This window comes from Natator depressus, chromosome 2 (assembly GCF_965152275.1).
Source record: "Natator depressus isolate rNatDep1 chromosome 2, rNatDep2.hap1, whole genome shotgun sequence".
In the NCBI taxonomy this organism is placed as follows: domain Eukaryota; kingdom Metazoa; phylum Chordata; order Testudines; family Cheloniidae; genus Natator; species Natator depressus.
The window spans coordinates 252,166,277-252,192,126 of NC_134235.1; the positions used below are offsets into that span (position 1 = coordinate 252,166,277).

At 40.9% G+C, this 25,850-nt stretch overlaps 1 protein-coding gene across 1 annotated transcript in view; it reads right to left on the minus strand.

The window, feature by feature from the left end:
• The window catches only part of DLEC1 (DLEC1 cilia and flagella associated protein), a 64,512-nt gene that overhangs the window by 27,095 nt on the left and 11,567 nt on the right, over window positions 1–25,850 (minus strand). The window contains exons 9-22 of the mRNA XM_074946371.1: window positions 25,237–25,410; window positions 24,302–24,438; window positions 23,832–23,924; window positions 21,708–21,798; window positions 17,657–17,819; window positions 15,338–15,530; window positions 13,896–13,954; window positions 12,184–12,355; window positions 11,638–11,731; window positions 11,258–11,388; window positions 6,855–7,013; window positions 4,923–5,062; window positions 4,532–4,685; window positions 585–695 (exon numbers count right to left, since the gene is read on the minus strand). Of these exons, the coding sequence (XP_074802472.1) occupies window positions 585–695; window positions 4,532–4,685; window positions 4,923–5,062; window positions 6,855–7,013; window positions 11,258–11,388; window positions 11,638–11,731; window positions 12,184–12,355; window positions 13,896–13,954; window positions 15,338–15,530; window positions 17,657–17,819; window positions 21,708–21,798; window positions 23,832–23,924; window positions 24,302–24,438; window positions 25,237–25,410 (1,871 nt within the window). The remainder of the gene's footprint in view (window positions 1–584; window positions 696–4,531; window positions 4,686–4,922; window positions 5,063–6,854; window positions 7,014–11,257; window positions 11,389–11,637; window positions 11,732–12,183; window positions 12,356–13,895; window positions 13,955–15,337; window positions 15,531–17,656; window positions 17,820–21,707; window positions 21,799–23,831; window positions 23,925–24,301; window positions 24,439–25,236; window positions 25,411–25,850) is intronic.

The window sequence follows — 25,850 nt, forward strand, 5'->3', positions numbered from 1 at the left end:
GCTACAGTGACGGAAGGGGTTTTCCCATTTCTCTCAAGAGGATGAGAGGTGGTAGGTAGGTCGACAGAAGAATTTTTCTGTCAACCTAATGATGTCTATAGCAGGGTTTAGGATGACAACTATGTCTCTCGGAGGTGTGAATTTTTCACACCCCTGAGAAATGAGCTAGATTGACCTAAGTTTTAGGTGTAGCCAGACCTTAGGTGAGAGAGAAAAATGGTGAGAATTAATGTAAGGAAGATGTTTTCAGGACCATAAAGTAAAATTTAATCAATCAATTTAATATGTATTAAGAATAAAGGTCAAAAATAGTTTTGTATATTACAAAAACAGCATTAATCATTAAGTGTAAAGAAAAGGGCATAGTAGAAAAAAAATAAAACAAAGCAGCAAGCAAGCCGACTACAAAGTCAATTTAAGGTGCATATAATTTAAATCATATTATCTTCTGTCTTCAATCATGTTAGATTCTATGCACAATTGCATTGTACTGTACTTGCAAATACTGTTTTTGCCACATGGTCTTGAAATAAGAATACCAGTGTTCTCTGTGCTATTAAAATTAGACCAGTTTTTAAACTTACCATAATATTAGCTGTTAGCTCTATACACAATTCTTTTTCTTCATGTGGGCCCAAAGTGCCACTTCTTGGGGAGACGCTGGCAGAGCAGAAAGCTGACTGGCTTCCGATAAGCTATCAAGTAGGATAAACACTTGAACATTCAGTTAACTGTGATGAAATCTACTCCATTCAAAATGCATCTCCAGATTGGAAATGATTATCAGGATGAAGCAACACAGAGAATCTATATGTTTCAGGAAAATGATAGATCTGATATGTAGAGTCTGGACACACTTTACATGCGCTTTAATTCCACTACGTTCAGTTACTTAGATGTTTTTGTCCATTACTTTTTTCTTATTAATTAGGGCTGTCAATTAATCACAGTTAATTCACGCAATTAACTCAATTTTTTTTATCACAATTAATCGCACTTTTAAACAATAGAATACCAACTGAAATGTATTAAATATTTTTGGATATATTTCTACATTTTCAAATATATTAATTTCAATTACAACACAGAATACAAAGTGTACAGTGCTCACTTTATATTATTGCTTTTATTACAAATATTTGCACTGTAAAAATGATAAACAAAGAAATTGTATTTTTCAATTCACCTCACACAAGTACTGAAGTGCAATCTCTTTATCGTGAAAGGGCAACTTACAAATAAAGGTTTTTTTTGTTATATAACTGCACTCAAACAACAAAACAATGTAAAGCTGTAGAGCCTACAAGTCCACTCAGTTCTACTTCTTGTTCAGCCAATCGCTAAGACAAACAAGTTTGTTTACATTTACAGGACATAATGTTTCCTGCTTATTTACAATGTCACCTTAAAGTGAGAACAGGCGTTTGCATGGCACTTTTGTAGTCGGCATTGCAAGGTATTTACGTGCCAGATGTGCTAAACATTCGTATGCCCCTTCATTCTTTGGTCACCATTCCAGAGGACATGCTTCCATGCTGATGACATTCATTAAAAAAAAATGCAAATTTGTGACTGAACTCCTTGGGGGAGAACTGTATGTTTCCTGCTCTGTTTTACCCATATTCTACCATATATTTCATGTTATAGCAATCTTGGATGATGACCCAGCACATGTTGTTCATTTTAAGAACACTTTCACTTCAGGTTTGACAAAACGCAAAGAAGGTTCCAATGTGAGATTTCTAAAGATAGCTACAGCACTCAACCCAAGGTTTAAGAATCTGAAGAGGGACGAGGTGTGGAGCATGCTTTCAGAAGTCTTAAAAGAGCAACACTCCGATGCGGAAACTACAGAACTGAACCACCAAAAAAGAAAATCAACCTGCTGCTGGTGGCATCTGACTGAGATGGTGAAAATGAATATGCGTCAGTCCGCATTGCTTTGGATCATTATCGAGCAGAACCCATCATTGGCATGGACGCATGTCCTCTGGAAGGATAGTTGAAGCATGAAGGGACATCTTTAACGCATCTGGCATGTAAATATCTTGCAACACTGGCTACAAACAGTGCCACGCAAACACCTGTTGTCATTTTCAGGTGACATGTAAACAAGAAGTGGGCAGCATTATCTCCTGCAAATGTAAACAAACCTGTTTGTTTGAGCGATTGGCTGAACAAGAAGTAAGACTGAGTGGACTTGTAGGCTCTAACGTTTTACATTGTTTTATTTTTGAGTGCAGTTATTTTTTTTTACATAATTCTACATTTGTAAGTTCAGCTTTCATGATACAGAGATTGAACTACATTATTTGTATTAGGGGAACTGAAAAATACTATTTCTTTTGTTTTTTACTGTGCAAATATTTGTATATTTATAATAATGTAATATTATAATATAATATATATAACAAAAATAATAATATAAAGTGAGCACTGTACATTTTGTATTCTGTGTGGTAATTGAAATCAATATATTTGAAAATATAGAAAACATCCAAAATATTTAAATTAATGCTATTCTATTATTCTCTAACAATGCAATTAATCGTGATTAATTTTTGTAATCACTTGACAGCCCTAATAGTAATTATTATTATATGTACACTTTTCCCACACAAGTCTGCCTCCAAAGCCCAAATGTGGTATAAAAGTCCAGAATGAGGGATTTCTCAGTTACCTCATAATATAATCACAGAATCATAAATTAATTCCAATAAATCAATGGAATTCCTGACACAGCACAATACGTTGTGTAACACGCAGGCTAAGTGTGTCCTGTCGCTTCTCTAGTGGCCAGTCAACATAGAGAATAAGATAGATCTACTGCTCCCAGTTAACAGAGTTACTCCTTTAGCTGAAGGGGAAAGGATTGTGCCTTAGTCCAGGGGTTCTCAACCCTTTTCTTGCTGAGGCCCCCCTCAACATGCTATAAAAACTCCAGGGCAAAGCGGGGGGTGGGAAGGGGACCCTTGGGCATAGGCATAGTTTGACTTCTATTTTGGGAGGTGAGGGCTGGTGGGGCTCGGGCCAGCTCCGCACAGAGGAGTCTAGGGAGGGAGCACCACCTCCACCCCCTGACTCACCTCAGCAGGCCACCCAGCCTGTCTGGGTTGTGGAGGGCCGCAACCAAAAAATATAACTCAAAGGGGGGACTCAGCTCAAAAAGTTTGAAAACCACTCAGGGTGCAGGCAGGGGGGCGCCTACGGGCTGTGTGCAGTGAGGGCTGTGGCTCAGAGTGCAGGGAGGGCATAGCTAGGGGCTGTGTGTGGGCAGGGAAGTAGCTCAGGGTGCAGGCAAGGGATAGCCCCGTGCCGCTCCTGGCTGGGGAAGGGGGATGCTGGCTTCAGCCCCGCACCGCTCCCAGCTTCAGCCCCACGTGCGGCTAGGGGCACTGGGTTTCAGCTGCGGGACCACGCGGTGCCCCTGAAAGGGCTCACAGACCGCCAGGGGGCCACAGACCCCTGGTTGAGTACCGCTGCTTTAGAGCAAGAGTTCCCAGATTTAATTCCTGCTGATGACCCAATCAAGGGGTCACTACACATAGGACACATCTTATTATTTTTTATTATTTGTATTGTGATAGCAACTACAGAGCTCAGCCCCTATCTTGTGTCACAGAATCATAGAATTAAGAGTTGGAAGAGACCTCAGGAGGTCATCTAGTCCAACCACTTGCTCAAAGCAGGACCAATCCCCAACTAAATCATCCCAGCCAGGGCTTTGTCAAGCCTGCCCTTGAAAACCTCTAAGGAAGGAGATTCCACCATCTCCCTAGGTAACCCATTCCAGTGCTTCACCACCCTCCGAGTGAAAAAGTTTTTCCTAACATCCAACCTAAACCTCCCCCACTGCAACTTGAGACCATTACTCCTTGTTCTGTCATCTGGTACCACTGAGAACAGTCTAGATCCATCCTTTTTGGAACCCCCCCCTTCAGGGAGCTGAAAGCAGCTATCAAATCCCACCTCATTCTTCTCTTCTGCAGACTAAACAATCCCAGTTTCCTCAGCCTCGCCTCATAAGTCATGTGCTCCAGCCCCCTAATTATTTTTGTTGCCCTCCACTGGACTCTTTCCAATTTTTCCACATCCTTCTTGTAGTGTGGGGCCCAAAACTGGACACAGTACTCCAGATGAGGCCTCACCAATGTCGAATAGAGGGGAATAATCACTTCCCTCGATCTGCTGGCAATGCCCCTACTTATACAGCTCAAAATGCTGTTAGCCTTCTTGGCAATAAGGGCACACTGTCGACTCATATCCAGCTTCTCGTCCACTGTAACTCCTAGGTCCTTTTCTGCAGAACTGCTGCCTAGTCATTTGGTCCCTAGTCTGTAGCAGTACATGGGATTCTTCTGTCCTAATTGCAGGACTCTGCACTTGTCCTTGTTGAACCTCATCAGATTTCTTTTGGCCCAATCCTCTATTTTGTCTAAGTCCCTCTGTATCCTACCCCTACCCTCCAGCGTATCTACCACTCCTCCCAGTTTAGTGTCACTACTAACTGTCACAGTAGAAAGTCACTTACCTCTTCCCAAAAGTATTTTGCTGGCAGCAGTGTCTGGTTAAAGAGTTTGACAGTAGCTTGTGCTGGAACTCCAATATAAATTTCACTGAACACCAAGTGACTAGACATCAGACATGCTTGGGGGGTCTGAACTTCAACAAAAACAGGAAGATGACTGGAAATAGACCCAGAAATGGCCCAGTTTTACCGTTGCGTAGTTAGTGAATTTACACAGACATTCTGGGAAGCATGAGGGTAGTGTTAATTTAGCAATATGTGTAATTGAGCAGCTTATTGACATATTATACTATTCTGAGTGCTGCTGGTGTGGGTCATTGTCCGTGGTGTTTCAGGAGACAAAAATATCAAAACTAAAATATGGCTTAAAGGAAAACTTCCATTTTTTCCTCACCTTCCTTCTCCATTTTCGACATCTAGTTCTAATACCGTCTGGAGACGTTGACATAGCAAGGACCTGAACAGAACTGACACGCTGCATTTGCCCAAAGGAGGTAATTCTCCATCAGATGGCTGAATCGTGAATGGGGATGCCTAGGTGATAGAGAAACAAATGTGAATGTCACTCAAAACCTTGCTAGGCAGTGTAAAATGCTGAACCCAAGTTCTCAGTTTGGTAAGCGCTTTGCATACCATGCAGCTAAAGACCCAAACTGAAGAACTCAGGATATCGATCAGGAGACTGAGAATACAGCACATGACATTGTGGATCTTCCACTGTTTAAGGTAAGAAGTAACTTTTAATTAACTAGATAGGGTCCCTCATTTAGTTCTGGTAGCCTGACCCATTCTGTCCAAGAAAGCTGTGCTTACAAAATGTCTTTAGACCAAATTTTGGCCAACAATCATGTCCAACTTCTACTGACTGCAGTAGGAATTACATGAACAACTCGAAGGGCAGAATTTTGCCTTCTTTGTTTTAGAGATATGGACCTACAATGATTCTTTTTATAAAAATAAAAAGCACCTATCCCAGATTCTAGGTGCCCTAGACATTTATTTTAAAAACACAAAGCATGACAAATCCAGCCACAAATGCAACCATATGCTAGCAATAATCAGATATCCGATACAGCTCCCTATGCTCCTCAGAGTCAACCCTCTGCCACCAGCCTCCCTACCCCCAAAATCCTGGATTTGTAGCATGCTCTGAAGGTCAACATATTCTGGCTATCACAGACCAAAGTGGGGAGTGTGTTCCAAAGCAAACAGGCCCTCCTGGGAAACACCCTGCCAGCAGCCCCTTCTCTTTTAAACAAGAAACCTCCATCTTGCTTCTGCTGACCTTAACTGCAACTGTATAATATGAAGAGAGACATGATCTTTCAAAGTAAGTAAGTTTCAGGCCTTTATATGTCAAAGACAATCTTAATCATCATCTTAATCCAGAAACTCATGGGCAGCCAACTCAGATTACAAAGGACCAATGTAATGTACTTGCTTAACAAATTTCCAGCATCAGGCTCCAAAGAGATTTAATATGTACCCCAGGCAGAGTATGACAGTGGCATGAATCACTATGTCCAGATCTTTCTCTTGAAAGAACATGGGACCAAATCTGGTTTTCAGTGAGGGTGGCAGAGATACACCTTCCTGTTCATAACAGCTACGAATGTACCAAGATTGACAGTGCCAAAATATTCTGGGGAGCGGGACAGATAAATCTGGCACTGGGGACAGGTACACAAGAACTTTAGTGTGACCACCATTTTAAACCATGTCTAAGCCAGTTCTTGGCCAACAGATACTATCTAAGAGAAGAAAGATTTCCTCAACAAACAATGGGGTCAAGAATGTGGATGGAATATATTTGATACGTAACATTCTAGGTGATCATAAACAATGCTTTTGGTATTTTGTTGGGTATGAAGTTTTATAGTTATTTTTGTGACAAATTTGCACTTTTTCAAATGTATTGTTTAATAACCATAAGGCCCAATCCTGCAAGGTGCTGATATCCTTCCAGGAGGCTCCTATTAACAGCAGTGGGAGTTGAGGTCATTCACTGCCCCTGAGGATATGCTCAGCATATCACAGAATTAGGCCAGCAGGGAATTTGTCCTAGGCACATTATAAATAGAAACAAAGAAAAATGGCTAAACATTATTGCACTTAATAAAACTTGTGCTGTACTTTCTTGATGTGCAAAAATCAGTTTGTTCATCATCATAAGAAAACTGAAAATTACTTTTCTGATTTGGGGGATGAAATTTAGTGCCCTGGGAGCTGAGACACAAATGATAAAGAAGATAGTGTAGCTGGTTCTGGGCAGGGTTGTACAGAACTATATTACCAGTCTTATAAAGAACCTCTTGGAACGACTTACATCTTCGTTCCTTTCAGCTAAGCAAGCTTGACTTTCTTGCATTCTCCACCATGCTGGCAATTGACTTAGGTTTTGAATCTCAAAGGTACTTAACACATTTTCTCCCAATTTAATCAAACCTAAATGGAGTGATGGAACATCGATAGAGAGAGCTGGACCCTAGGACACCAAGAAATATACATTAAAATGGATATCAATACTGAAATTGCCTGATTAAAAAGCATACATTAGCTAAGATTTGTGTTTACATTAACTTATAACAGAAAGCAAAGGTTCAGTTTCTAATACAGAAGAGATCATAAAATCATCAAGAAAATATCCTTCTTCTGATTAATACATCGCACTACACTGAGATTTCATTTGTGGCCCGGGAGTCCCTCAATGATAATTGGCAGAGGGCACCCCATACCATAACTCACCTTTGGCCTGATACAAACACATTCCCCCAAAACACTGTTGGCATAATCTGTATCTAAAAGGTGTCATGTAAGGTATGCAAACCAATAACATGCTAGTCATTAATATTATTGAATGATGAATGTACGGGTGGTGTATAAAGAAATATAAATGTGTGCTGGAAATATGTTCTTAAAAGGTGTTTTGGAAACAGTCTGTCCTAGACAGGCCTAGACCCTAAGCCCAGCCTGTCCTAGACAGGCCTGTCCTGGCCTGTTTTCCTGTGTCTCCAGTGTAAACTGAGCCAGGTAATACCTCAGAAGACAATGAAGATTACATCTACATATAAGATAAAAAAAGCCATCAAGCTAAATGCATGGGGTGGGGGAGAAGGCAACTTAATGATTATGATGCAGCCTTCCTGGCTCTTGAAAGGGTGATAGTCGACCTTGGTAAATATAAGCAGAAAGAGAGTGCCAGTTTGGCATCCATCACCTGGCAGACAAAGGGGAAGCAGCACCTTTTGAGTTCCTGAAGAGTGGATACTCTTGGCCTGCACACCAAGAGTAGCTGGAAATGACTTTTGGTGAGAAACCTGCTTCAACAAAATTGTAACTTGCTGAAGTTAAGTTTTAGTCACTAGACAGTGTGTTTTGTTTTATTTGTAACCATATCCGTGTCTTCTATTCTTACTTATTATCATTTAAATACGTTCCTTTTAATAGACAATCCATCTCAGTGCTGTGTATTAAACGGAAGGGTAAAGTCCTCAGCTAAACTAACAGCTCTCTGCTCTTTGGAGGCAGCAAGCTTAACAACCTCTGTCAGTATCCAGTGAGAGATATTGGATACTGCAGGTCAGATGGTTTTGGGGAAACTCGGGACTGGAAGAGCTGTTGGTGTTATCCTGCAAGGAGTAACCAGGCTGAGGCCATTGTGCAGTGAGCATGCTTCTGGTGTCAGGGCTCTCGGCCAAAACTGCACAGTACAGAAGCACTTAGGGTTACAGGACAGGTAGTGACAGAATCGTTACTATCTGGGTGACATTCATGCCAGTACTTTTATGTGAATTTAGTATTCTTGAAAAGGCTTCTAATAACCCTAAAGACTGAAATCCTCTTTTCGGGCCTGATCCAAAGCCCACTAAAGTCAATGGGAGTCTTTCCATTTACTTCAGTGGGTTTTAGATTAGGCTCTTTCTGCAAAGAACATATACAGCACAGGGAGCAGCAGAGGAAGCCTGCCCATACTGCCTCAACCTGTATCTTCCCTATGCGGTGGGCCAGACTTCTCGAAGGCCCAGCCTACCTGTCTGTAGCAGCAATTTGCAGCCACACAATTTGGACCTGCAAAAATGAACTGCAGGCACAAACTGCACCCACAACTCAAATGTGCCCTACCTACCTAATTGTGGGCATAAACTAGATTACTCCGATTTCTCTTCACCATTTATTTGAGGGGTACAAACTGTATGCACAAAAAGGAGGAAGGCCCTTTAAAAACTTTATCCCCTGGAAAATCTAGCCCTGTACTTCAACCCGAGGATTATCTCAGAGCACTGCCTATACCCTAGAAAAATTACTAATTAATTATAAGAGTGTCAGCCCTGGGTCCTGTCTCTGTTCCCTCAGAACAAGGTTGAAAAGAGTTTGGCTGCTTGCATAGACAGTGCCACATAAATCTGGCTTACACTCAACTTGATGGCATTTATCTGTTTCTGTGTATGAAACACAATAACATCTAATTAATTTCAAAATGTCCAAAAATGTTTTAGGCAGCAATGGGCAGAAACCTATTGACTCTGATGAAAATTGGAAGAGGGAAAAGGGGGACACATGAAGCCCCTGGCATCTGGTTAGGGAACAGCAGCTTTAGCCACCTCTGTAATTGTCTCAGAGAAAAATGGAAGAACTGGTTGATGGCAACCATTAACACCTTCCAGCATAACAATACCCCCCATTTCAGTTCTGCTTATTGTCCCAATACAGTGTAAAATGCTGAATGACTTATCTTCCAGACAGAAAGAAAAGAAATAAGAACGATGGGAGGGAATGGGGGGGCATACACACAGCCCCTAGTATGGGTCGGGGAGGAGAATGCAGGGATCTTGGCATGGGGGGAAGGATACAGAGGTACTGGCATGAGAAGACAGGGGTAGGTACACAAATACACAGTGTGACACTGCACCCCATAATCTTCACAGTGATATTATTATGATATGATTATGGCATAATTATGATGCATTTTATGCAAGACGGGTTATGTGAGATGTCATTGGAAAGGTTATGATTTGCTGAACATGATTATCCTATTTGTATGCACGTATCATTTTTGAATATACTGGAAGGGCCAATTCAGAGCAATGGGCCATTAGGAAAAAACAACAGGCCTTAGGAGAAGCTTATCCCCCACCTGGTAAGCCTTCCTGTGAACGCTCCAAACAGGCTGTGAATGATGGCTGCTATGACTCTACAAGGACATGTGATGAGACCACGTCTCTAGACTCCATCTTGGGATGTCAGTATTTTTCCACAGACCAGTCTGGAAACCAAGCTTTGGGAACAAAGGGTTCCCACTATATGCAAAAGTTATATAAGGCAGGTAGTGACATCATCTGGTGTTCTTCGCTCCCCACACAAGAAAACTCCTGAAAAGACCTGAGGAATAAAGACTGAACTGGGAGAAGTGCTGGACCCAGACTAAAGGGATTTTTAGCCTGTGAATGAAACACCTGGGGATTCCAAGCTGTAAAGCAAGTGCAGCTTGCCCCTTAAGAAACTACAGCCTGCTTGTATCATCTCTTAGGGTGAGAATCTGCTATTCATATCTAATCCATTTAGTATATTACGTTTAGTTTGCGGTTTTGTTTATTTGCTAGGTAATCTGATTTGATCTGTTTGCTATCACTTATAATCACTTAAAATCTATCTTTTGTAGTTAATAAACTTGTTTTTGCTTTATCTAAACGAGTGAGTTGGAGTGAAGTGTGTGGGAATCATAACTCAGGGGCTGTTGCGTAACAAAAGCTGTTGCATATTCCTCTCCCCATTGAGGGAGGGGGGTGAATTTTATGAGCTTACGCTGTACAGTTCCCTGTGCAATGCAAGACGGTATAATTTTTGGTTTACACTTCAGAGGAGGCGCATGCCTGAGTAGCTGAGAGTAGCCTTCCCATGCAGGGGCTGGTCAGAGAGCCTGCTTGTAACTGCAGCTGGGTGTGTTCCTACCTGTTTGTATGCTGGTGAAAGTGCAGGCTGGAGGGCTTTGTAGCTTGTCACAGCAGTACAGTGTGAGCGGGAGTCCAAGCTGGTGGGTCAGGGGGCTCAGTGGTACCCCAGTTCCAGGTGGAGAGCCCGGGAAGAACCCGTCACACATAGATCCTATGGCATGGGCAACCCTGGTATGGAAGGCATGTGGGGATGGCGGAACACGGAGCACAAGAGCTCCTGACATCACAAAGGGAGAATGGGGGACAGTGGTATAGGACACACATCCCCTGGAATGTGGCAGAGGGGGCAATGAAGGGGCATACAGAACCTCTGTAATGGGGAGGGAGAATGGGAGACGCTGGAATGGAGGGAATGGGATAGGGTGCAAACAGAACCCCTGGCATGGGGTAGGTGGAGGTGGGTTACAGGGAGTCCCTGAAATAGAGGAGGAAGTTAGGGTAGCATAAAGGGACCTTGTGGTGGGGAATGGAAGAATGCAAGGAGCCCCAATGTGTGCCATGAGCTCAGCCTATAGAAGCAACGAATCGTGCAGCCCTCTAGTTTATGTACACCTATTACAATAAGAGTTCTAACTAGTGATGAAATAAGGGATTTCTTGTAGGTATTGGACTGAGACCACCAACTCATTTCACATAGGCCACTCACCAACCATTAGATAGTACCAAACGTCAGACACCCAAAAGGTGAAAGGTTATATTTATACATATATCATTATATCCCATCATTATCAGCTCTCTCAGCCAGCCCATCCTCCTGAAACGTTGTATGTGTTGTCACCTTAAAAGCAGCCTCCACATGCAGCACAACTGGCTCCACAGAGTGTTCGATTTTACAGTGCAGGTTATGGCTGGCATATCCAGGTTTGCTTCCAGTAAAATTCAATTCAAATTCACAGAATTCATTGGCTTCTAGAAAAGAAAAATTCAGTTTCTTCATAATCATCATCTTTCCCCTCCTCCTCACTTTACACGGCTAAATCCCCAAAGCCTTTGAATGTCAATGGGAAGACTCCTATTGACTTCCATCTGCTTTGGATCAGGCCCTAATTTCACGAACATGTGTTGACAACATCACACTCTACCATTTCTTTCTTAATATAACACTCAACAATTTAAATATTTCTACTAATAATTATTTACAAAGCACAGAAACTTTACCTAACACTCCAGTATAAGGTTCAACTTCAACTATATCATGTGCACTGATTTTTCCCCATGTATATTTGATGGATGATTTGCTGTTATTCCACATCTAAAACAATTGAAAAATTAATGAGCTAAATAATGCACTTTATGCTTTCACGGGAGTCTGCAAAATGCCAATATGTTGTCAATAGTGCTGCCTTAGAAACAAGGTATTTCAGTGTTTGCACTGTTTCAATTTTATCTTCAACAGTGAACTCATGTCAAAACCATTCTACTATAAACATGCTAAGATCAGTTTTAGGATGTGACAGGTCTATCTAGTTATTTGCGTGGCCTGTATCACCATAGTACTTGAACCCCTTCCCTGAAATGAATCAAGAACAAACAAAAAACATAAAACCCAAGAGTTTAAAGCAACATTGATGGTTAAAGTTAAACCCAGAAAAGTGTGGCTATCCAAAGCTACTGTTAGAATACAGCAATATATGTGCTCCCATTACGCCCATGGAGCCTAGTTACATGCATTGAACAACAACATAAAGTTAGAAGCAAACAAACCTTAAATGTTTTTTTTACATTTACGCCAATAAAGTTTTCTCCAGGGATGATAATGACATAGGGTTCCAAAAGGAGTTGAAATGGTTCTGTTGAACCTTTAACTTCTATTTCCAGTGCAATCACATCATCTGTTTTGGATTCTGAATTTCCAAGCATCACCTGCTTTTCTGAGCTGTGTGAGGAAATCATTAGAATTACTGAGCAGATTTTGCATTTATATATGATCTGATCTAGTGTGATATAGGGGGTTTGATTTGCCTTTAACTTACACTGAAGTGAATCAGCTGTAACTTTACTGAAGCCATGAAATAAAACTGGAATGAGAGGAGAATCAGACCCAGGGTATCTAGTGGTTAGAATAGGACACTGGGAGTCAAGACTCCAGTGACCTATTGCCTGGTCTGCTACCATATTGCCTTGTGATAATGGGAAAATGCTTAGATTCAAATTTTTAAATTGTGTGTCTCCATATTGGGGTGTTTTAGACACCTAAGATCAGGTTCCCCACTCAGTTATATCCAGAATAAATCTGTTGGCTTCTGGATATACACCAGTGTAATTAAAAGCAGAATTTGACCTCTAGGATGTGACCTTCAGAAGTACTGAACACTCCTAGCTCCCAGTGACTTCAGCTGAAGTTGAAGGTGCTCACCACCTCTGAACATCAGGTGTCTAACACTGGACACTTAAAAATCAAAGCACCTAAAATTACAGGCCACTTGTGGAATTGTGGGCCTGTAATGTGCCTCAGCTAAAAATCATGATAACAACATTACCTTCCTTATGGAGATGTTGTGAGAATTAATATTCGTAAAGCACTTTGAGCTCCACAGATGAAAAGCGCAGTACAAATACAGAGGGTTATTGATGGGTAAGCGCATGTGCACTACAGCTAAACTTTACTACTGCCAATTCCCATAACAGGTCTCTTTTGCAATTGCTCATAACCTTCTCAAACAAACTGAGTTTGAAAGGAAGTTTTCCATGACAGGCCTCAACCCTGGCAATAAATATTTTTTGGCTGATCTTTTTTTGAATTATGCAAATGTGGAAAATATAATCATTCTTCCTCATATATTCTGATGGGCATCTTTGCAAATAGATAATTCAGAAAAGGGTGAAGCTAGAAAGTTCAAACTTGGCATGTTGTTTAGTAAATCCTTAGCAAGAAATAATGTAATATACAATCCTAAAGTGATTACTCAATAAAGTAAGGAGATTGAATAAATACAGAGATGGCAATGGCAGTTAAAGCCTCTTGGCTGTAGGTATGAATTCAATCCTGGTTGGTGCATGAAAACTGTAAACATCTGCTGGCTGTTCACTGGTCTACATGAAACGAGTTTAGTCATCCCAGCTCAATTTCCACTGAGCAGGTATCCATACCACAAAGGCCACTATGACAACTGGCAATAATTGGCAAACTTGCTGGTAGTCTCAGCAGAAAGGCCACGGAATTAATGGGCGTGGAGACTGAATTACCTCTTGCCCACATAGGTGGTCCCTCTGGGAAGTACTAAAGCATGTGGGAAAGCTTGCAATGATGCTGTCTGCTATCTATTCTGTGGATAAATTATGTAGCGTTGTCGATCCAGGACCATTCACAAGCATTACAATCACTAGAGAAATAAACCACCACCAATAAACTTAATGCTAATAATTTAATTACACTATTATGTGTCTGTTCATGTCACTACTGCTTCTCAGCTTACCTAGGTGGCTCTGGGATGTCCCTCAGTACAATTTGAATCACACTGTGATAATCTTTCAGCTATATGAAAGAGGACACAATTTAAATCAGTTATGCTGAGGTATCCATCTCCCCCTCCCCCAAAATCAAGAACATTTAAAATGGGGAAAAATGGATGCAAAATAATCTATAATTAAAAGGTAAAGGACTACAACTATATTGCATGGTTACAAGAAAAATACTCGTTACAGTAGAACCTCAGAATTAGGAACAGCTTGGGAATGGAGGCTGTTCGTAATTCTGAAATGTTCATAACTCTGAACAAAGCGTTATGGTTGTTCTTTCAAAAGTTTATAACCAAACATTGACTTAATATAGCTTTGAAACTTTACTATGCAGAAGAAAAATGCTGCTTTTAACCATCTTAATTTAAATGAACAAGCACAGAAACAGTTTCCTTACCTTGTCAAATCTTTTTTTTTAAACTTTCCCTTTATTTTTTAGTAGTGTATGTTTAACACAGTACTGTACTGTATTTACTTTTTTTTTTTTACTTTTTTTTTTGGTTTCTGCTGCTGCCTGATTGCATACGTCCAGTTCCAAATGAGGTGCGTGTGGTTGACCAATCAGTTTGTAACTTTGGTGTTCGTAACTCTGAGGTTCTACTGTAGTTCAGACTTTTTCCTTTAACATATCTTATAATTTGCCCTGGTATATTACATACTGTAGACAAATATCTGCGAGATTTTCCTAAATCAAGAATAAAATTACTTTAATGCCTTAACAGCTGAAGTATTTGTCTATCCATCCCACTAATATCAAAATTCAGAGGTCATCAAACTCCAAACTGTGCTTGAAAAAGAGGCACTGTTGTACCTGTTGGCAGTACTAAATTTAAAGATGGCTCTTCTTTTATGCTAATAGTGTGAAGGAATGACATACAGTCGGACCTTAATACTGTAATGTGTTACAAAGAGCTCACTTATTTATAAACACCAGTAATCTGAATAATGCAATGTGTGTCATTTTATGTTTTCACTAATGAAACATTTATTAATTCAGTTTTCTATTAACTTGTATTAAGATCTTTCTTAAACCACAATACATTCCACTCCTGTTTAGGCAGTTATGTGACCCTAATCACCCTCAACTCTGTAATCTGTTTGGATCAAGTCTTTTTAAATACACTAACCCAATTCTGCTCTGATGCCACTGTAAATCTCAAGCATCTCAGATGAAGTTAATGGAGCTGAATCAGTATAAAACTGAGATCAGAATCAGGCTCGATATTTTGCAACCAAAACATATTTTCCTTTAATAACGCTGTAGATTTTTAATACTATGTATCCCAGCACCACAACAGTTGATTAAACTTAATTCAAAAAGCTCTACAGCAAGGTTTTTATGACTTGCATAAAAATACACAGCTGGAATTTACAGGAAATAAGAAATCTTGACCGGTACCTCCTGCGGAGCATAAGTGAGAATAAACTCGTGATCAGTGTGCGGCTGCAGAATTCCCAGGTTAGGATTTATAGAGAAAGCTGACTCTACATCTAGGTGGTACTTGACCTTTGCAAGGTCCTCAGTTTCTTCAGGCATTAATGGTTGCAGATTAGGCTTCATTATCTGCCAGTAGAAAGGAAGTTCCACATGACTGGAAATAGATTAATAAAACAGAAAAAGACTATAATACCAAATATTTAGATAGATTTTTTTCTGTAAGATAATAGTATAAAATTGTACCACAGTCCACAATATCCTTTTCCTTACAGATCATAAGAAAATCTCTACTAGTCACAAAACTGATAGAGTTGTGTAGGAAGATTGTTACAGTATAAAAATACAAGGAAGCTGTGATAAACTATATAAGTATTGAAAAGCTATTAGCACAAGATGTGGACAAACTGGAGAGAGACCAGAGGAGAGCAAAAAAATCGTAAAAGGTTTAGAAAACTTGACCTATGAGGAAACTTTAAAAAACTGGCCATGTTGAGTCCTGAGAAAAGAAAACTGAGAAGGGACTTGATAACAGTCTTCAGATATGTTAAGGGCTGTTATAAAGAGGACTGTGATCAATAGTTCTCCATGTCCATTGAAGGTACGACAAGAAGTAATGAGCTTAATCTGCTGCAAGGGAGATTTAGGTTAGATATTAGGAAAAACTTTTAAACTATAAGAATAGTTAAGAGCTAGAATAGGTTAATAAGGGAGGTTGTGGAATCCCCATCATTGGAGGCTTTTAAGAACAGGTTAGACAAACACCTACCAGGGGTGGTCTAAGTATACTTAATCCTGCCTCAGCACAGGAGGATGGATTAAATGACATTTTAAGATCCTTTCCACCCCTACATTTCTATGATTCTAGCCTTCTTAACCTATAATGTAGTGCAGCATTTAGGTGACAGAAGGAGCCTTTGCTGACATCAAACTTTTCCCTTTCTGGAATTTCATCCAAAGCCCACTGAAATCAATGGAAACACTCCCATTGACTTCAGTGGGTTTGGACTGTACTGCTAGCTATTATGTAGGTAGGTTTCTATATTTAATTGTAAAATGAGGTCAGGCTTAGACTCTTGACATGTAAGTAAATGACTATGCATTGTTAGCCAATCATGCCACTTAACTAGAAAGCAGTCAATAAGAATGCTTGCTTAATTGAGTTGCTTCATGGGGAATTGTGTGTAATTTAATAGGCTTTAAAATCCACTTCACTGTGACATCTAAAACCTCACACTACACAATAAGTATGGCAGGAAGCTGATATTTTAATTTCTGAGTGCAAATGAGGTGAAACTAAAAGAACAAGTGCAATTTTTATACTGCCTGGTATGACAGAAACTATAAAACTATTCTTGATAGTCACCTGTTTACTACTGCATTGTATGCAAGTTTGTTTCACAAAGTACAGGTCTGTTTCATACAAATGCTTTACAGTAAAAGTGTAGTGACCATGCCAGTGCAATTAAAATGTACAGAAAATGTGATGCTGGATCCTCAACAGGCGGGAATCACAATAGCAATGGAGCTCTGCCAATTTACCCTAGTTGAGAATCTGACCCGTCATTTATAAATCCAAACACAATTCTCTGTCACTTTTCATTTTGTCTGTATACAGTTTCCATGTCAGGTTCTGCACTCCAGTGAAGTCAATACAGTCAGTAAGGATTTACATTAATGTAATCAAGGTAAGTATCTGGCCCACTGATGCTTTGGTTATCTGCAAACCTCTAACTTCAGTTATCAGAGATATTGCACTTATTGTTAATTATATTATTATTATTATTATTTTATTATTATTAGTGTTACAGCAATGCCCAGTGGTCTCAATCAGGATCAGGGTACCATTGTACTAGGCACAGTATAAATGCACTTTAAGATGTGGTCCTTATCCCAAAGAGAGTTTATAATTTAATCTATTAGATTTAGGTGTTCCCACTAAGGACATTTTGTCCCCAACTCCCCCATTTACAAATCTTCTGGGGCTGGAGGGATATAGTATAAAGAGCTGAAAATGTATCAAAATATGACAGCAGATCAGCCATTCAGTCAGGAGTGTGATCTCTAGCTGCCTTTAGCACTCTGATATATGTATATTGTGCCCGTGGCTGCTATTGCAAACAAGAATAACATTTATCCATATTGCTGATTAATTGCATGAACATTTCCCCAACCTAGGGGATTCTTGCTGTCCCAATCTAACAGAAGAGTGTAGCACATATTAGGTCATAAAACAACACTCTACAGTCCTAACGTGCTATTATATTACTAGCAGCTACGTACGTAGAGTTTCTTATAAGGAGTTTCTTCTCTGTTGTGGCATGTGGATTTTGGGGGTCAAAACGTATGAGGTGCTGTGCTGCTATGTCTGTAGGCTCACCAGGGGCTGGATGGCTTTCTCCACCAGTGACAGATAAAAGCTCTAAAGCTATCAGCTGTCCACTTCCTGCAAGAAAATAAATATGAATCGCTGTTTACCATATGGGAGTTAAGTTTATTCACACTACTTGCTTATTCATGACCATACCTACAGCAATGGACACTACTGATAAATCTGGGTTTTCCTCAGCCTTCTGCGCTCCAACGTGCTAGGACTACAGTACCTTCGTGATATCATTTCACTGCCAATCTACACCAATATATACAGACAGTTTCCTTATGTATTTAACACATTTTGGGGTTGCAAGGCCAGCTCATCAGCTAGTATAAACTGATATGATTTGGTGTAAACTGGCACAGTTCCACTGAAGTCAATTGAGCTATGAGAGTTCAACTGAGAATCTGACCCCCAATCTTTATCACAGAAAATAACCAATTAAAAAAGAGTTGTATATTAACAACTACAGCAAATAGTAAAAACCTTTGCACTGCTGCAAATTTTTCAATAAAATTATTAGGAAGCCTGGAAGTTTATATATAATTTCTTAAGTATTTACAAGTCCTTGGTAAGAAAAGCATTTAGGTTAAAAATCAAAAGGTTAAATTAGCAAACATAACACAATTGCCTACATAGCTTAAGACTGGGTATGCCACAACACGTTTCAAACCCAAATGCACGTCTTTCCCACAAAAACTGGAATTTTACAATTTGTCACCGTATATTCTTGATAACATAAATATCAAATCTTGAGTCAATGCAAAATGGTATAAGACCAATGGAATGAATCACACATTATTTTAAGTTTTCTCCCTTGCTAATTCCTCTCATTGGCCACCTAATTCATACTGAGAAAGTAGGGCAATCAGCTAGTTATCTTGGGTGCCTGTAAAACAAACACCAGAAGCTTTGGAAACAAGCAGGAAGAATTGGAAGTCCTAGCACAGTCAAGGAACTATGATGTGATTGGAATAACAGAGACTTGATGGGGAAATCACATGACTGGAGCACTATCATGGATGGGTATAAACTATTCAGGAAGGACAGGAAGTGGAGAAAGGGTGGAGAAGTTGCACTCTATGTAAGAGAGCAGTATGATTGCTCAGAGCTCCAGTATGAAACTGGAGAAAAGCCTGTTGAGAGCCTTTGGATTAAGTTTCGAGGTGAGAGCAACAAGGATGATGTCATCGTGGGTGTCTACTACAGACCACCAGACCAGGAGGATGAGGTAGGCAAGGCTTTCTTCGGACAACTAACAGAAGTTTCCAGATAACAGGCCCTGGTTGTCATGGGGGACTTCAATCACCCTGACATCTGCTGGGAGAGCAATACAGCAGTGCACAGAAAATCCAGGAAGTTTTTGGAGAGTGTTGGGGACAATTTCCTGATGCAAGTACTGGAGGAACCAACTAGGGGTCGTGCTCCTCTTGACCTGCTGCTCACAAACAGGGAAGAATTGATAGGGGAAGTAGAAGTGGGTGGCAACCTGGGCCGCAGTGACCATGAGATGGTCGAATTCAGGATCCTGACAAAAGGAAGAAAGGAGAGCAGTAGAATACAGACCCTGAACTTCAGAAAAGCAGACTTTGACTCCCTCAGGGAGCTGATGGGCAGGATCCCCGGGAGGCTAATATGAGGAGGAAAGGAATCCAGGAGAGCCGGCTATATTTTAAAGAAGCCTTATTGAGGACACAGGAACAAACCATCCTGAGGTGCAGAAAAAATAGCAAATATGGCAGGCGACGAGCTTGGCTTAACAGAGAAATCTTCGGTGAGCTTAAACATAAAAAGGACACTTACAAGAAGTGGAAACCTGGACAGATGACTAGGGAGGAGTATACAAATATTGCTCGAGCATGCAGGGGTGTAATCAGAAAGGCCAAAGCACAATTCGAGTTGCAGCTAGCAAGGGATGTGAAGGGTAACAAGAAGGGTTTCTACAGGTATGTTATCAACAAGAAGTTGGTCAAGGAAAGTGTGGGACCCTTACTGAATGGGGGAGGCAACCTAGTGACAGATGATGTGGGAAAAGCTGAAGTACTCAATGCTTTTTTTGCCTCAGTCTTCACAGACAAGGTCAGCTCCCAGACTGCTGCACTGGGCTGCACGTATGGAGAGGAGGTGAGCAGCCCTCAGTGGTGAAAGAACAGGTTAAGGACTATATAGAAAAGCTGGACATGCACAAGTCCATGGGGCCAGATGCAACGCATCTGAGGGTGCTGAGGGAGTTGGCTGATGTGATTGCAGAGCCATTGGCCATTATCTTTGAAACTCGTGGGAATCGGGAGAGGTCCAGGACGATTGGAAAAAAGCAAATATAGTGCCCATCTTTGAAAAAGGAGAATCCAGGGAACTATAGACTGGTCAGCCTCACCTCAGTTCCTGGAAAAAATCATGGAGCAAGTCCTCAAGGAATCCATTTTGAAGCACTTGGAGGAGAGGAAGATGATCAGAAACAGTCAACATGGATTCAGCAAGGGCAAGTCATGCCTGACCAACCTGATTGCCTTCTATGATGAGATAACTGGCTCTGTGGATGAGGGGAAAGCAGTGGATGTGGTATACCTTGACTTTAGCAAAGCTTTTGATACGGTCTCCCACAGTGTTCTTGCCAGCAAGTTAAAAAAGTATGGATTGGATGAATGGACTATAAGGTGGATAGAAAGCTGGCTAGATCGTTGGGCTCAATGGGTAGTGATCAACGGCTTGAAGTCTAGTTGGCAGCCAGTATCAAGGGAAGTGCCCCAGGGGTTGGTCCTTTTCAATATCTTCATTAATGATCTAGATGATGGGATGGATTGCACCCTCAGAAAGTTTGCAGATGACACTAAGCTGGGGGAGAGGTAGATATGCTGGAGGGTAGGGATAGGGTCCAGAGTGACCTAGACAAATTGGAGGATTGGACCAAAAGAAATCTGATGAGGTTCAACAAGGACAAGTGCAGAGTCCTGCACTTAGGACGGAAGAATCCCATGCACCGCTACAGACTGGGGACCGACTGGCTAAGCAGCAGTTCTGCAGAAAAGGATCTGGGGATTACAGTGGATGAGAAGCTGGACATGAGACAGCAGTGTGCCCTCATTGCCAAGAAGGCTAACGGCATATTGGGCTGCATTAGTAGGAGCATTGCCAGCAGATCGAGGGAAGTGATTATTCCCTTCTATTCGACACTGGTAAAGCCACATCTGGAGTATTGCGTCCAGTTTTGGGCCTCCCACTACAGAAATGATGTGGACAAATTGGAGCGAGTGTAGCGTAGGGCATCTAAAATGATTAGGGGGCTGGGGCAAATGACTTACGAGGAGAGGCTGAGGGAACTGGGCTTATTTAGTCTGCAGAAGAGAAGACTGAGGGGGGGATTTGGTAGCAGCCTTCAACTACCTGAAGGGGGGTGCCAAAGAGGATGGAGCTCGGCTGTTCTCAGTGGTAGCAGATGACAGAACAAGAAGCAATGGTCTCAAGTTACAGTGGGGGAGGTCTAGTTGGACATTAGGAAACACTATTTCACTAGGAGGGTGGTGAAGCACTGGAAAGGGTTACCTAGGGAGGTGGTAGAATCTCCACCCTTAAAGGTTTTTAAGGCCCGACTTGACAAAGCCCTGGCTGGGATGATTTAGTTGGGGTTGGTCCTGCTTTGAGCAGGGGGTTGGACTAGATGACCTCCTGAGGTCTCTTCCAACCCTAATCTTCTATGATTCTATGATTCATTATAGGACTTTCTCACATAGTTTAAAGGCCAGCGTCACGCATCAAGTTAAGAGGTATGTTTCTAGTGCAGTTGGGATTCCAAATGTTTCATTTAGTAGGATAATGTAACAATAACAACATACATTGAACATTGACATTAACATCTTCAAAATGCTTTGCAAACACTGATTAATCCATTGATTTAAAAATGTTTAAATCACCTTGTACTTTCCGCTTTATACAATATCTCAAAACACATTAGAAACAAACCTGTAACTGTGATGTCATTGATCTGGCAATTATCACAAACAATAGTGAATGTCTGCTTCAGGTTTTCAGGAGACGAGGGGGAAAACAGTATCTAAAAGAGACAATTACACACAATGAAATAGCGTGCCCATAACTAATTTCATACAATTCTTAGACTTCTATACAGAGATGTTCATTACAAAAAAACTCTAGTGATCAATTAATCAATTATAAAACCTTACATATGTCATAAAAAGTCTTTAATGTTCAGAGTCTGCTCTCAGTTACTTTGAGGTAAATCAAGAGTAGGTCTTCTGAATTCACTGGTGTTCCACCAATGTAACTGAGGGCAGAATCAAGCCTTAATTATGGGATAAATATACTGCAAAAGAGTGTGGATAGCATGCAGAGATCATTATCAACGTTATTCATCCATCCCTATGCATCCTTCAACCAATCAGCACTCTGCAGAAGATCTCTGTGTAATCTGGATCTGAGAAAACGGGAAAGGACAGCAAAGAAAGCAGTAGTATCAGCAAGATCTATATATTAATTGGAGTGTCCCTCTTCGAAAAGAGCACAACTGGCATCCAAAATGGAGCATAAGCATCTGCAGCATGCAACAAAGGAATTTATGCTCCAAAAGGAAAGAGGAGGAGAGATTGCCCTTCCTTCCCAAGGCAATCTGTGAAGGAAAGTGCTTTCTTGGATTTGACTCTCTCCATTACAGTAAGGGATGTACTCCTGTGATCTCAAACTGTTGTTGTCTCTGGCTTCACACAGGATCCCTTGATTAGGGTCAGACTGGGCTTGTCCCCTGGATATGTGAGCAGAGCTGGAAGGGCACAGGAGCCTTCTCCCCTTACAAGCACCTATAATTGCAGTCTCTATGCTCTCAAATGCTACTCACTAGCACCTCCTGGAGTACAAGCCTCCCCAAAGGCATAGAAAGGTGATAGGGCCATGGCACCACTCCCCTCACCACTGTCCACATACGTGAAAGAAAGGAGTGTACACTACAGCCTCCTAATGGGTGGCTTAGTGAGTGCATTCTTCCTATGCATGGGAGACCTCCAAGAGGCATGGTGTATGTACAGGTGATATACAAAAAATTATAAATATGGGTTGGAAATACGTTCTTAAAATGTGTTTGGCAAGTAGGGCTTAAATCATCCTGCCCTAGACAAAGGAATATGGTTGCACCTGCTTGAATGTGTCTCCAATGTAAACTGAGCAAAGAGAAAGCCTACAGAAGTATATTTACATAAAAGATAAACAAAGCCATCAAATTAACGAGTGGGGGAGATAACCATTTAACTATCATGATGGTGGTGGAGACTATAAAAATTAATGTGGCGTCAACTCCATGGTGGATGCAGGAGGGCTTCTTGACTTTGAAAACAAAGATAAACTTTGAGGATATAGGCAGAGAGAGAAAGCCGATTTCTCACACTTCACCTGAGGAGACAAAGAAATCAAGAGCTTGAGCTCTGTTGGATCCTGGCTAAAGACTGGCCAGCCATGCTGAAAGACCAGCTGTGGTGAGAAATCTATTTTGAACAGAAGACTCTAGTTTGTTGAGTTAGGTTTTAGTCTTAGAAGCGTATTTTTACTTTTGTTTATTTGTAACCATTTCTATCTCAATTCCTTACTTGGTATCACTTAAATATCTGTTCTTCATTAATAAATAATCTTCTTTTATTACACAAACATCAAAGTGCAGTGTTTCAAACTGAAGAGTAAAATCCTCAGCCAAACTTACAGGCTGGTACTGCGTACTGCCTCTTTAAAGGAGCAGCGACTTGATAAGGTTTTGTTAGTGCTACAGTGAGAGGGGCTGCGCACTGCAGAGGAGATGGTTTTAGGTAGACTTGGGACTGGAAGGGCTCTTGGTGTCACCCTGGAAGGAGTAACCAGGCTGCTGGAAGCCAGGGGGAGGCCATTGTGCTGTAAGCAGGCTGCTGGTGTCAGGACTCTGAGCCAAAGCTGCACAGTACAGAAGCAGCCAAGGCTATCGGGCAGGCAGTGACACAACCCCTTACTGGTCTGGGTGAACCCCCTAAGCATCACACTTAGGGATTTTAAAATGGCCTATATTGCTCATATATTTGGTAAAGTACAAAATATTAAACACTAATTACTGACCTCTAATAACATAGCTTGATCTGGACCTAGCTCAAAAACAGCAGGTCGGATCCCAAATGGACCTTGCTCCACAAAACCAATAGTTGCAACAGCCTTGAAGTGAAAAGAACAAACAAAATAAATTGATCATGTTGGGTTTTTGTAGCCAGCTATTTAGAATAGGTGACATCCTGTGACACTTAAACTTTTTTCTTTCCATATAATTCTTCTTCTTCTTCAATAAATCTCAAAGGTATATACCATTGCTTAATTGACAGAAAATCCTCATGGCTTTCTGGGTTACCTGGGGGGAGCAGAGGGCAGGAAGGGTGCTGTTGTCACAATCAAGTGGCAGATACAAGGGGCCTTTTTTGAAGTTTACAGAGGAGCATGTATGACTTCAGGCCAGCCCTGCTGATTGTCATGGCCCACAAAGTCTTTATACTTTGAGATACCTAAACTGTGTCCAATGGTTCCTCCCAATCACTTACCCTGAAATTAGGAGGCGGCCATACTTTCTTTGGCATAATACAGAACTTTCCATTACTGGACCCTTCATTTCTGCACACAAATTCTGTCATTTTTACTCCCCCCACAAGGCAGGAACCACAATTGATGATGCGAGGCACTGCAACAAACAATACAACAAAGGAAAATACACATGTAGTGAAAGCTAACTGCAGGAAAAATAGTTATTTAATCAATTACTCTTTAAACATGGACTCATTGAATATGAATTATTAAGACTCTAAAGATGCTAAACACTTTAAATGGTTACTTTAAAGGTGCAGCAGTTTGAGCTGTAACTTGCTATAACTCTCCCATATTCAACGATGCTTCCAGCTCCAAGTACTTAAGGATTGTGTCAAACTTTGATAACAATAAAGAAGATTTTGTAAAAGAGCTTTGTGTTGGGGGAAAGTAAATCACTGATGGCTAACAAAAACAGCACATCTTCAGCTCATATAAATAGGCATAACTTCATTGAGCTATGCAGATTTATGCCAGTTGAGATTGAGATTTGAGATATTACAGGCTGGGCTAGATATTTTCAGAGGACAGTTCTGCAGTAAACAGCACCCTAGATATTTAATGTTTAACAATCGAGGAAGTGATGGACATAGCAAATATATAGAATCTGAGTTTCAAAAGTGGCTTCAGATTTTTGGGCCTCTGGCTCTGCACCCTGAAAATAACTGTTGGCACAATTTGGCAGATACAAATTAAGATAATTAAGGGAGTATTTTACAGCATTTAAATGCCTATTAATCAGATTAGGCATGTAAATCAGACAGTTAGACACCTAAGTGGTATGAAATGCACTGCAACATTGTTCTACAATCCTCCATAAAGCTGGAGACAGTCAAGGCCCTTTAAAAATCAGAGACCTAAAGCTTAACAGAAACTATTGAGTGCTTGCACCTACATGTTAATACAGGAGGTGGTCTCCTAGCTTCTATAGGGATTAGGAGAGAGTATGGTGCTTGCGTCTCCACTAGAATATAATCTTCATAATCAGCTAAATATTCAGGAATAAACTGAATTGTGTACTGGCAAGTCATCCCAGGAGCGACAAGTCCACCCTCTCCTGGAAATTTTCCTAGGAAAGAAAATGCAGGTGATTTAAAATTTCAAATACAAAAGTTGTTCTATGCTTTCATGACCATATTCTGCCCTTTGAAAGCTGCTCTTAGTGAACTCTTAATATGTGCTATCTTAGATAATTTGCCATAAATGGTGTGACCATAAGAGAGCCTGGCCCTGCAGTCCTTATATATCCATGGCTCCCTCTGAAGTCAATGGGCAGTAAGGGACTCTTTACACTGATTTCAACGGGCATTGAATCAGGACCTAGCTGAGTTTTTGCAGTCTCAGGGCAGGTCTACACTACGGCAGGGATCGATGCTCTGAGATCGATCCACTGGTGGTCGATCTAGCAGGTCTAGCAGAGACCCACCAAATCAACTGCAGATTGCTCTCCAGCCAATCCCTGTATTCTACCCCCAACGAAAAGAGTAAGGTAAGTCAATGGGAGATTTT